This window comes from Epinephelus fuscoguttatus, linkage group LG16, assembly GCF_011397635.1.
Source record: "Epinephelus fuscoguttatus linkage group LG16, E.fuscoguttatus.final_Chr_v1".
In the NCBI taxonomy this organism is placed as follows: domain Eukaryota; kingdom Metazoa; phylum Chordata; class Actinopteri; order Perciformes; family Serranidae; genus Epinephelus; species Epinephelus fuscoguttatus.
The window spans coordinates 12,122,879-12,135,044 of record NC_064767.1 but is presented as its reverse complement, the minus strand read 5'-3'; the positions used below and the strand labels follow the sequence as shown (position 1 = coordinate 12,135,044).

Genomic DNA, 12,166 nt, shown 5'->3' with positions numbered 1-12,166 from the left:
ATTTTCAACCAACTTTGTATCATGCAAACATGGGTAGTACATGTAAATGAAGTGGGGTAAAATTCCCTTCATCTAACAAGTGCCAAGAACAGATGAGTTAATGTTACATCACCCACCAGCAGGAGCGTTTATTGGTCTGGTGTGGCGCAGTGCAATCTGGTTACGAAGGTTTTCTTGAGCAAAAGCAAATGCCACAGCCCCTTTCCTCTGTTTTCTCTGGTCATTTAGCACCCACACCCAAAGTATGTGCATCTTCCTACTGCACAGACAGCCTAATTCTAGGAAATGATCATGTTTCCTGCAGTGAAATACTTCTTTCTGTAATAAAAGCTGCATACTCAGATGTTTCTCTGCTTTTTTTTGCCCGCCAGCAAAAAACGATGCCACAGAAAGCTGCTATAATCACGTGAAACATTCTACACAAAGTATCTTTAAAGAGAAATCTTCCCCATCATCACCTTATGATCCACCAACACAAGTAGCTCCAACATCGCATCATTCCTCATGCTCACTGTTTGTTCTGCTGTACCACTGCAGTCTTTTCAGTAATGACTGCAGAGCCTCAGCTGACCAGTCAGCAGACTGGTTCCCTCAAACCACACTGAAACTGAAAACACTTCTTTATGCACATTCAACTCAATAAGCTCAACACAGCAGATTAGTATGAAGAATATTAGTTCCATATTTCTTAGTCATTGACATCTCCTCTTTTTTAAGGATTTTAATCTCAGATCGCCAAAGTTACTTCATTCAAATTAAACACATCTGGGGAATATGAGCCACACAGTAGCTGTCCTCTTTGTGAATTCATTGGTTGTAGCAGCTTGTGGGGGGAAACTTATACGTGGTCAATGTTTAGTGAGCCAGTTCCAGTATTTTTAAACTAAACATATTTTATTTTGACTAATTTTAGGCCAACAAATAATAAATAATAAAAGTTTTCACCAGAAGTTTAATCACAGCAGTGTTGAAAAATGCAAAACACCATGTAGACCCTTAGGATAGAACATAAACGTCACAGAAATACAAATAAATTCAAATAGAAAAAAACATTTTAGAGTCGTCCTCTTTGTGGGAATTTGTGCCCTGAATTCAGCCTCTCTCAGTTGCTGTTTTTATTTATCAATTGTTTTGTTTTTCAGACCGGACCTGATTGACTTTGATAAGCTGAAGAAATCAAACGCTCACTACAACCTGCAGAATGCCTTCAACCTGGCTGAGCAACACCTGGGCCTCACCAAGCTGCTGGACCCCGAAGGTAAGAGAGCATGCACACACACACACACTACACACACAACACACCTGCATACACACCTGCATCGTCATCTGATCTTTGTTTTCTGTGTGCAGACATCAGCGTGGACCACCCTGATGAGAAGTCCATCATCACCTACGTAGTCACCTACTACCACTACTTCTCCAAGATGAAGGCGCTGAAGGTGGAGGGGAAGAGAATCGGCAAGGTGACGACTCGCCTCCCTACGCCTCAGATATGTTCTCACCTCAGCTGATACTTTTAACACGTTTCCTCCTCTGCTGTGTCTTCAAGGTCCTGGACAACGCCATCGAGACGGAGAAGATGATTGAGAAATACGAGTCTCTGGCGTCAGACCTGCTGGAGTGGATCGAACAGACCATCATCATCCTCAACAACAGGAAGTTTGCCAACTCTCTGGTGGGAGTCCAGCAGCAGCTGCAGGCCTTCAACACCTACCGCACTGTGGAGAAACCACCAAAGTCAGTGAACACTGTCGACACGCGATATGATAACTTATCCATGGTGTGTGGTGTTATTGGCTGATTTTAGATGTTGGTGTTAAACAGAAGTTAAAATCTCAACTCTAAAGAAGGACATAATTTTAGGTGTTATGAATATGATGAAGTCAACATCCAGTCAACTTCCATGTCGTCATATATTGAAGTGAAACAACGTCTAACAAGTTGTGGTATGTTCTCTAAATAAAAACAAAAATTACATACCTGTCGATTAGGAAAAGGGCCAACTCAGGATCAGTTTTAAAACCTTTCAAATCTCTCAGCTCTCTCCACTTGGTGAATGCCCGACAGAGGTTTACGCTCGTTTGGGCTCGAGCTCTATCACTGTCCCGTTTAGCCTTCTTCTGTTCTTTTTCTTTTAGATGGTGCTCCTTCTTTATCCGCCATGACATCGAAAATACAACCAAGTCCTTATAGGTACATCTGGAAAAACTGTTACATGTTCAGCAATGCCCGTTGTGTACCGCTTACTCGAAGAACACTCTCTGTAAACACAGCTCTTCTTTTTCTCTCAATTTATTGGCGGATCGCAAACAACTTCCAGGTGCATACCACCACCTACTGTACAAGAGACTACTCCCTACTACATGTCATTTAGCCTGTGATATGAACTAGGGACAGTTTTATAAATGGTAAAAAGTTCCGCACAGCTGCTTTAACCAATGCATTGTTCAACTGGGATAAAAAGAATCTCTAGATTAACTAACTTGGCCACAGGTCACTGTAGCACCTTTTCCCGTCACAGAAAAACAGCTAACAATGGGAAAGGTTACACTTGGCATGACTGGAAACACAACTCCCAGGTGAATGCGATAAGAGAGGGCTCTGTTCAAAGTTCACAAATACAGCCACCAACACCTCCACTGATCAACAGGATATATCTTGTTTGGGTACATACATCTCCCTCTTTACTTCGTTCCCTCTCTTCTCTCTCATTTTCTGTTATTATGTATTTCTCAGTGTTTTGTTTTTCTCTCTCCCACTCTCTCTCTCTGATAATCTGATAAACTTTCACTCTCCCACATTCTCTTTGTCTTTACCTCCTCTTTTTTCCCCATCACCTGCTCCAGCTCTCTTTTTGTGATATCTAACTCTAAGCAAAGAAACAGTTTAAAACACACACCTCCCTCTCTCCCTTCACCTCCCACTGTAAACCAGATAGTTGTTAGTCACCACTCAGGAGTCTTCTCTGTGTTAGACCACAGTTTCCTCCCACACACACTGACCACACAAACAGAAAGCAGCTGAGTTTGAATCTGAGCCCAAATGCAGATGATGTAGATCTGATTGGGAAATGATTTCATACCAACAGCTGCAGACAACACTAAAACACTTTACACATATAACTTATATTACATAACTTGTATTACAACAGCAGAAGGCCAGCTCTGAAGTTAATATGAACTTTGAGCAGCTTCAAATGATTTGGTGGAGTTTTGTGTTGATTTTTCTCTGTGGTCATTTTATATGCCTCCGCACCTGAAATAGTCGTGGCCTGAGGCAATATGTTTTCAGGTTGTCCGTCCCTCCCTCCCATCCTCGTGAACACAATATCTCAAAAACACCCTCAGGGGATTTCTTCAAATTTGGCACAAATGTCCACTTGGACTCAGTGCCAAGCTAATTAGTTTTGGGGGGTCAAAGGTCAAAGGTCAATATGATTTTGTCTGTTTCATTCTCAAGAACGCTTCAGGGGAATTTCTTGAAATTTGGCACAAACGTTCACTTGGACTCTGTGATGAAGTGATTAGATTTTGGTGATCAAAGGTCAAGGTCACTGTAACCTTGCATCTGACCTTTTCCTGTGAACACAATACCTTAAGAGCACCTTAAGGGAACTTCTTTAAATATGGCACAGATGTTCACTTCGACTCAACAATGAACTGATTATTTTTTGGTGGTCAAATGTCGAGTTTATTTTGGCCTTGTCTGCGTCATTTGCGTGACCGTGATATCTCAAGAGCATCTCAAGGGAATTTCTTTGAATTTGGCACAAATGTTCACTTGGACTAAAGAATAAACTGGTCAGAATTTTGTGCTCAAAGATCAAGGTCACTTTGACCATGTCTGTCTCATTTTTGTGATCGCAATATCTCAAGAATGCCTTGAGGGAGTTTCTTCAAATTTGGCACAAATGTTCATTTGGACTCAACAATTAACTGATGGTGGTCAGAGTTCAAGCTTACTGTGACCTTGCATCTGTCTCATTCTCGTGAACATGATAAATTTAGAACACCTCAAGGGATTTTTTTTTATTTGACACAAATGTCCACTTGGACTGAAGAAAAAACTGATCAGACTTCTGTGGTCAAAGGTCAAGATATGTTATTGGCCATAACTCAAGAATTCGTATGCTAGTTATGACAAAACTTCACACAAATGTCTAAAAGGACAAAATAATAAAGTGATGACATTTTTTATCCAAAAGGTCAACTTCACTGTGACATCACAATGTTCTGCATAAAACACTTTTCTGGCCATTACTCAACGTCATATCTCAGGAACAGAAGAGGAGACATTTGGTCAGATACCGAATTGGTGACACTAATCTTGTCCACCTTGAAACCATGCTGACTGTAGAGATCTTCTGTGCTGTCGGGTGGACGATGGGTGTGAAGCATCCATGCTTTCTCAGACGTGGATGTAAACTGTAAGAGAAACATGACTGATGCGCAGAGGCATACCAGCCTGGGGTGGTAATTCTAGTTTTGGCCTTGGTTTCTGTTGTTTTTGTATTAGAGTCTTTGTATTATTTTGTCAGCCTCAGAGATAATATAACAGTGAATATTATGCATGTGTTAATGATCTAATTGTGTGTTGCAGGTTCACAGAGAAAGGAAACCTGGAGGTTCTTCTGTTCACCATCCAGAGTAAGATGAGAGCCAACAACCAGAAAGTTTACACTCCCCGAGAGGGCAAACTCATCTCCGACATCAACAAGGTGACTGCACCTGCTGTGATGTCATCACGGACTAATTAGTCCTAATGAGTCTGTGATCTGCTGTAGAAAACTTTGCTTTGAATTCACCACAGAGACTTTGCTTCAGTATTTCATTTCAATTTCGCCACCTGATGGAGGATTCAGGTGCGATTTGATTCTGTGTAGCTGGTATGGTATATGTCATGTGTGGGGGTGTTTGTTTTAGGCATGGGAGCGTCTGGAGAAGGCGGAGCACGAGCGGGAGCTGGCTCTGAGGACGGAGTTGATTCGTCAGGAGAAGCTGGAGCAGCTGGCTCGACGCTTCGACCGCAAGGCCGCCATGAGGGAGACGTGGCTGAGTGAGAACCAGAGGCTGGTCTCCCAGGTAACACTCTGCGGTTTCACCATATTCACGTATTTTACAAAATAATCCCAACATATAATATCATAAAGGCACAAAAATGATGCACACAGATTATGAAGTCTTGTTCACCAAGATTATTTCTAATGTATTCATAAAAGTCTTAAGTAATAGTGTGAATATTAATGTGTCCATATGTATATCTGTCCTTCCTTTTTATTCTGTGTCCTCTTCATGTCTCCTTTCCCCTCTCCTCTCCTGGTTTCCTTTCCTCTTTCCTCTCCTTGTCTCATTTCCTCCCTCCTCTTCTTGACTCCTGACCTCTGTCCTCTCCTTGTCTTCCTTACGCTCTCCTCTTCTTGTCTCCTTTCTCTTCTCCTCTCCTTGTTTCCTTTCCTCTCCTTGTCTCATTTCCTATCTCCTCTCTTTGTTTGCTTTCCTTTCCTTGTTTCCTTTCCTCTTTCCTCTCCTTGTCTCATTTCCTCCCTTCTCTTCTTATCGCTTTTCCTCCCATTGTCTTCTTACCTATTACTTTTCCTTGTGCCCTTTTTTATCTCCTTTCTTCTCCTTGTCTCACTGCTTCTCTCTGCTCAATGTTTCCTTTCCTTGTCTCCTTTCTCACTCATCTTTTTGTGTTATTTTCTTTCTCCTCTCCTTATTTTCTCTGTTCTCTGTTCTCCTTGTCCTCTGTCCTCTCTGCCATCCTTGTTTCCTTTCCTCTCTCCTCCTCCAGGATAACTTTGGTTTTGACCTCCAGGCCGTAGAAGCAGCGACTAAGAAACATGAAGCCATAGAAACAGACATCGCAGCGTACGAGGAGCGAGTTCAGGTCAGTTTTATCACCTGGATCTTTTTTTATCATTGATTTCTGACATGTTTTATAGCGTAAGAACCCAAAACAAGGCCAGATCTGTCTTTTCGCTGTCCATTCATCCCTCCCCCTCTCATCTCACTGGTGCAGGCGGTGGTTTCCGTGGCAAAGGAGCTGGAGGCGGAGAGTTACCATGACATCAAACGCATCACGGCCAGGAAGGACAACGTGATCCGGCTGTGGGAGTACCTGCTGGAGCTGCTCAAGGCCCGCAGGCAGAGACTGGAGCTGAACCTGGGCCTGCAGAGAGTCTTCCAGGAGATGCTCTACATCATGGACTGGATGGACGAGATGAAGGTACGTGTGGCGAGGGGATTAAATCTGAATGTCCTTATTTTTATTCAGGAAAAGTTCTTGTTAAGTTGTCAGAATTAAGACAACCAAACAAGAACAAAAAGTTCGGTGTCTTGTTAGATGGAGGTTGAAACTTTTTGTACCATGTTAGAGAGCGAAGACAGATGTTAGTTGTGGTACTGAAACTGAAAAACGATTGAATATTAAGACATTTCAGACACATCCTGAACCCTGAACTGTTGGAGGTCGACACTAACATGTTTATTTTTTTCTCTGAAACAGAATTAGTTGTTCAGTTGAGGTGAATTAAGTTTGTTTTTAATTTTAATTTAACAAAATTATCCTTGATTCTCTGAAGTTTTAAGTTGTTTTTTGGGTGAGTCAACATCTGATTCATCCACGATTTACAGTCAGAGGCAGATCAAGATTAAATAGAGGCACATTGTTGTCGAAGAAAAAAGAATACAGGAATTTAGTAGGTGAACATCCATGGGGGAGCTGATGAAGGATGGACTTAGTTATCCCAGAAACTGAAATGTTAACTGTTTTTTGGGAAACAGCGCCCTCTATCTGTGTCGTGCTGTAAAGCAGTGCTGCAGAGTTTCCTGAAAACCTGACCCAGTGAGCTGTAACATGCAACACAGAATCTGACACCTCAAAATTATTAGGATGCTAATTTGTTGGTTTAAAAATCCTACGTCTCCATGATCAGAGGATGATTTGACCTTTGACCCTGACCTCTCTATGTCCCTGCAGATGCTGCTGCTCTCTCAGGATTATGGGAAACACCTGCTGGGTGTGGAGGACCTGCTGCAGAAACACGCTCTGGTGGAGGCTGACATCGCGATTCAAGCCGACAGAGTCCGAAACGTTAACAGGAACGCTCAGAAGTTTGCTGATGACATGGAGGGTGAGACAGATGGACGGATGGATAGAAGACATTTTGGATTTTGCTCTCAGTTGTTTGTTCAGACAGAAATTAATGAACATAACAGTGAGAATTCCTCCTCCTCCTCCTCCTCAGGTTATAAGCCCTGTGATCCTCAGATCATCAGGGATCGGGTCGCTCACATGGACTTCTGCTACCAGGAGCTGAGTCAGCTGGCGGCTGAGCGGCGAGCTCGCCTCGAGGAGTCCCGCCGCCTCTGGAAGTTCTTCTGGGAAATGGCAGAAGAGGTTAATATCATAATTAATGGTTTACCAGGCAGCGATGTGTTGTGTTCTGTGGAGTTTAACCGAGGCCTGAATGTGTCTGCGGTCTGCAGGAGGGCTGGATCAGGGAGAAGGAGCAGATCCTGTCCTCGGAGGATTACGGCAAGGATCTGACGGGAGCGTTGCGTCTGCTGAGTCAGCACAAAGCCTTCGAAGACGAGATGAGCGGAAGAGCCGGCCACCTGCAGCAGACCATCAAACAGGGCGAGGAGCTGGTGGCCGACAACCACTTTGGAGCCGACAAGATTAAAGAACGCATCCAGGACATCCAGGTACGCTGCGGCCGAGCTTCTACAAGGAAGACTCCGAAAGTCTCAGAATGTCATTTGGGGCTTAAAATGGTTTTTTTTTTGTTGTTTTTTTTTTTTGAGTCTTTAGGAGTATTTTTAGTTTGTTACGAAAATAAGACCTTTAATCACCTCATAAGAAATGTGTCTCTTAAGTCACCTTTTTACTTTTTTTTTTTACCTTTGTAATATTATGTAAGAGAGAGTCTAATGTTACAGTGGCATCTTTTCCTAACTCCTTCCTCCTTCCTCTCCTCTCTCTGTAGGAGCAGTGGGCGGCTCTGGAGCGTCTCTCTGCCGTCCGTAAAGCTCGTCTGCAGGAGGCCTGCAACCAGCACCAGTTCCAGGTGACAACACTGACTCTCATTGTTGTAGTTTCTCGTAGAAAATTGATTTGAAATTGAGCACAAACAAACACTTTTCATTTGCTGTTTCAGTGTCTTCCACCTTGTCTGAGTCAGTTCTTCCATGTTATCTAGCAGTTAGACAGACAGCAAGATTTACTGCTGTTTTTCTAAAAGATGAATTGTTCTATCTTATCAGATGGCAGTAAAACATTGTGACAAGGAAACAAAAAAACAACTTTCGGCTCTGGCAACAAAAAACAAAAGCAGATAAGAACCTCATATGTCTGACTGCAGGATAATCTCTGACATCTGGAAAAGAAATTGAAAACACTGAGTTTTTTATTGTTATAGTGCATTTATTTTATTAAACTTTTCATTTTCTTTGATCAGGCCGATGCCGACGACATCGACACGTGGATGCTGGACGTGCTGCGGATTGTCTCCAGTGTGGACGTCGGTCACGACGAGTTCTCCACGCAGGCTCTGGTGAAGAAACACAAGGACGTGGCCGAGGAGATCGGCAGCTACCGACCCGTCATCGAGGCTCTGCACGACCAGTCTCGCACGCTGCCGCCCGAGAAGGCTGACTCTGAGGAGGTGAAGCTTTTACAGACACAGAAAACACAACACTGATCACTGCAGAGGCTCAAATATGAGCAGAAAAGAGCTTCATGTCAAATATTCAGTGTATGTTTCTAGTTTGGTTTTAGTTTCTCTGCAGTCACTAATGGCGTTTGGCTGGTGTTGGTCATTTGTTTGCAGGTTAAGAGCCGGCTGGCGGGCATCGAGGAGCGTTACAAGGAGGTGGTGGAGCTGACGCGGCTCAGGAAGCAGGCGCTGCAGGACGCTCTGGCTCTCTACAAGATGCTAAGTGAAGCCAGCGCTTGCGAGCTTTGGATCGATGAGAAGGAACAGTGGCTCAACAGCATGGAGATCCCCGAGAAACTGGAGGACCTGGAGGTCGTCCAGCACCGGTGAGGAGCACACCAGGGAGTTTGTGTCTGTCCAGAAACATTTGTGAACCTGGAGTTTGGGTTTACTGCATGGTGCCTTTTTGGATCACTTTAAAAAAAATAGGCAGTAACAAAACAACAAAATAATATACTTTATTCATATTTTAAACATTCATTCATTCATCGTTTTGAGGCTGGACAGAGTGGACAAGCACTTGGAAACCATCAAGGCTAGCTGTAGTAGGCTTAGGCTACATCCACACTGATAGGTTTTTGTTTTGAAACAACACTTTAAAACAAAAAGATCTCCATACACACAAGTGAAAGCCCTGAAAACACATACGCACATGACCATTCATGCACACTGGACATGCGTGTATTGGTGTAAACAGCTAGCCGATTGTCTACTCTGCCATTTGTTACGTAGTTATAGAAAATACTGCCAAGATGGCAAAAATTAAGACCAGAAATTTCTTTGCTTGGACCGAAGACGATGTGGAACTGTTTCTGAAAGTTACAAATGAGTATAAGGCAATCAAGGCGGGGGAAAACAGTTTGGGAGCCATTACAAAGCAAATTTGGCGACTTATTTAAGACGTACCAGGGAGCATTATCCATCACCAGAGCAAGGCATGGCAATTACAGTGAAGTAACATTACCCACACAAAAATGGTTGAAATCACAAACACTATGTAGGCCTATCTATGATGTTTTGACTTGACAAGCTGTGACTGATATGACCCAATCACATGGGTGTCTGCGCCGTTGTTTCTGAAAGTCTCCATTGTCTCTAATGTAGACTAAAACCCCATCCCCAGAGTTTCCAAACTAGAAAGGGAACAGCAGCGTTTTTTAAAGGTCTCTCCGTTTTAGGGGTTCCCAAAAAATGGTAGTGTGGACAATAGGCATAAACATAGCAATATTAAGGTGGTTTAAAACTAAAAGGTAATGGTGTGGATGTAGCCTGAGACAACTGTCAATCAAGCAAATACACACTTAAGAGTAACTTAACACCCTTTGCAAATACTTTTGCTGATGCCCAGAGGTTTGATAAACAGGTGGACTCCAGGACCCTATGACATCACTGTTGTGTGTTGTTAGAGCTGAAACAGGCTTAAATCTTACAACCAGGGAGGGCAGCAAAACACAGCTTTTTCACCAGAGGCCTGTACTGCGAAGCTTACCCAGGATATCTTTTCATTATCTGGCTTGACTAACCCTGGGTGTCTTTTTTTTCTTTTTTTTTTTTCCACTATTTAGTTAGATGATAACACCAGACTGTTTCTGCTACTGAAGTAAAAAGTGGAAAAGTAGCCTAGTTAATGACTGATGGGGTCTGTCTGACTGATTTATCCCGGTAAACTGAGAACCAGCTTCGCAGTACTGAAACTTCAAATCCTGCTTCGCAGTACAGGCCTCTGGTGTTTAGTCACTCTTTAAATATTCTTAAGACTTAATCTCTTCTTAAAGAAAAAGTTGACTTGCTGGAAATCATTTACAGTGAACAGCTGATCCTGTCAAGTTACATGCGTTAGAAAAAGAGGCCATTGTCCCTTTGGTGATGCGTTTATGGCAACACCAGCATTTGAGAATTTAAACATGTTTTACTTGATTCGATTCTGTTATAAAAGAACAAAATATTCAAAGAAAAGAAGAAAATCAAAAACGGCAAAACAGATTAAATCCAAAATGGGATTAAAAATGATGCGATCAGAAAATCATAAATCAAACAACAAACAAAAACATGTTTGTAGAAAGAATAATGAAAAGTCTGTTGTTTTCTTTGTTAAATTATACTGTTCATTAATTGATTCCCAAATCTTAGATGACTGAGCGTTCTTTAGTGACGCATGTTTTGTCTATGAAATGTCAGATTGGGAAAATAATGTTCTCACAGTTTCCCTTAATTTCCCTAAAATTGCTGTTTTTTTCCAGCCAACAGCTCAAAACCTAAAAAAGCAGCAAATTCTCACAACTCCAAAGCTCAGAGTAGGGAACATCTTTCAAGCATTAATTCATTTTCTCAGCTTGTTTCAGTGAACTCAACTATCAAACAGTTTCAAACATAAGAGGAGCAAAATTATCTAAACATTGACGGTTGAATTTGAAAATGATCATAAGCACTGTAATTTAAATGATTTATGGTTATCAGAATGTGACGTGTGAAACCAGCAGGGTTTAATGAGAATCCAGTTTGAGTCTCGTCGGTTTGAGCCGGTTGTTTGTTTGCACGTTGCAGCAGAGTGAGAGAGTCACAGTGGGACTGTGGGAACCAGAGCAGTAAACTGTTATTTACACCAGACTGCAGGTTCCACACTGTTTAAGAGCCTGTGTGTGTGTGTGTGTGTGTGTGTGTGTGTGTGTGTGCAGTCTGCACTGTGGTTGCATGGTTCATTCACAGGAGCCTCTGACTCTGGTTTTCAGCCACTTGTCTCTCCATATTGTTTGACCACAAAGCATCACATGGATCCATTCCCAGACACTGGTTTACTCTGTGTGTGTGTGTGTGTGTGTGTGTGTGTGTGTGTGTGTGTGTGTGTGTGTGTGTGTGTGTGTGTGTGTGTGTGTTACTTAACAGCAGCAGCAGCGTCCAGCTGAGAACACTTTTCTCTTTTCACACTTTTTCCCCTCTTAATAGCGTCATGAAACCTGTTGAATTTATCGAGCATCAACCGGCTGCATCGTTAAGGAAATTATTAGCAGATTATTCTAGTTTAATCCTGAGGTATCTAAATTATGAATATGTCAGCCAGTAGATACAGTAAACATCAGTAGAGAAAAATCAAAGATGTGTTCGAGGTCATTTAGAAACCAGAGAGCACCAACATCTTAACCTTTATACTATAAAATGCTCATATCTAATTTTAAAACTTTTATCAAAAGATTATTTATGTTATGTACATTATATATGTTGAATACTTATTATCAAATGAGACAATGTTATCAGCCTCAAATATCAAATATCTGTCAGGCTCTGGAGTTCATATTTATCTGAAACTAAATGATCCCTGAACAGTAACATGAAACCTGTTTATTCGAAGTGTTTAAACACATAAAAGGTTAGTTTTACTGTGTTTTAAGGACTTAAAGATGCTGAACATGTAAATAATTACAGCATCTCTGGTGTGAGCACAACAGTTATCCC

General features: G+C 42.1%; 1 protein-coding gene across 2 annotated transcripts in view; it reads left to right on the top strand.

The window, feature by feature from the left end:
* LOC125904062 (spectrin beta chain, non-erythrocytic 1) overlaps positions 1 to 12,166 on the top strand; it is a 166,887-nt gene that overhangs the window by 115,303 nt on the left and 39,418 nt on the right. For both annotated transcript variants that reach the window (XM_049601303.1, XM_049601302.1), the window contains 13 exons: positions 1,143 to 1,258; positions 1,351 to 1,463; positions 1,550 to 1,737; positions 4,600 to 4,717; positions 4,923 to 5,081; positions 5,791 to 5,886; positions 6,019 to 6,225; positions 6,979 to 7,132; positions 7,247 to 7,398; positions 7,488 to 7,706; positions 7,988 to 8,068; positions 8,459 to 8,665; positions 8,831 to 9,042. In XM_049601303.1, coding sequence (XP_049457260.1) covers positions 1,143 to 1,258; positions 1,351 to 1,463; positions 1,550 to 1,737; positions 4,600 to 4,717; positions 4,923 to 5,081; positions 5,791 to 5,886; positions 6,019 to 6,225; positions 6,979 to 7,132; positions 7,247 to 7,398; positions 7,488 to 7,706; positions 7,988 to 8,068; positions 8,459 to 8,665; positions 8,831 to 9,042 — 2,022 coding nt within the window. The remainder of the gene's footprint in view (positions 1 to 1,142; positions 1,259 to 1,350; positions 1,464 to 1,549; positions 1,738 to 4,599; positions 4,718 to 4,922; positions 5,082 to 5,790; positions 5,887 to 6,018; positions 6,226 to 6,978; positions 7,133 to 7,246; positions 7,399 to 7,487; positions 7,707 to 7,987; positions 8,069 to 8,458; positions 8,666 to 8,830; positions 9,043 to 12,166) is intronic.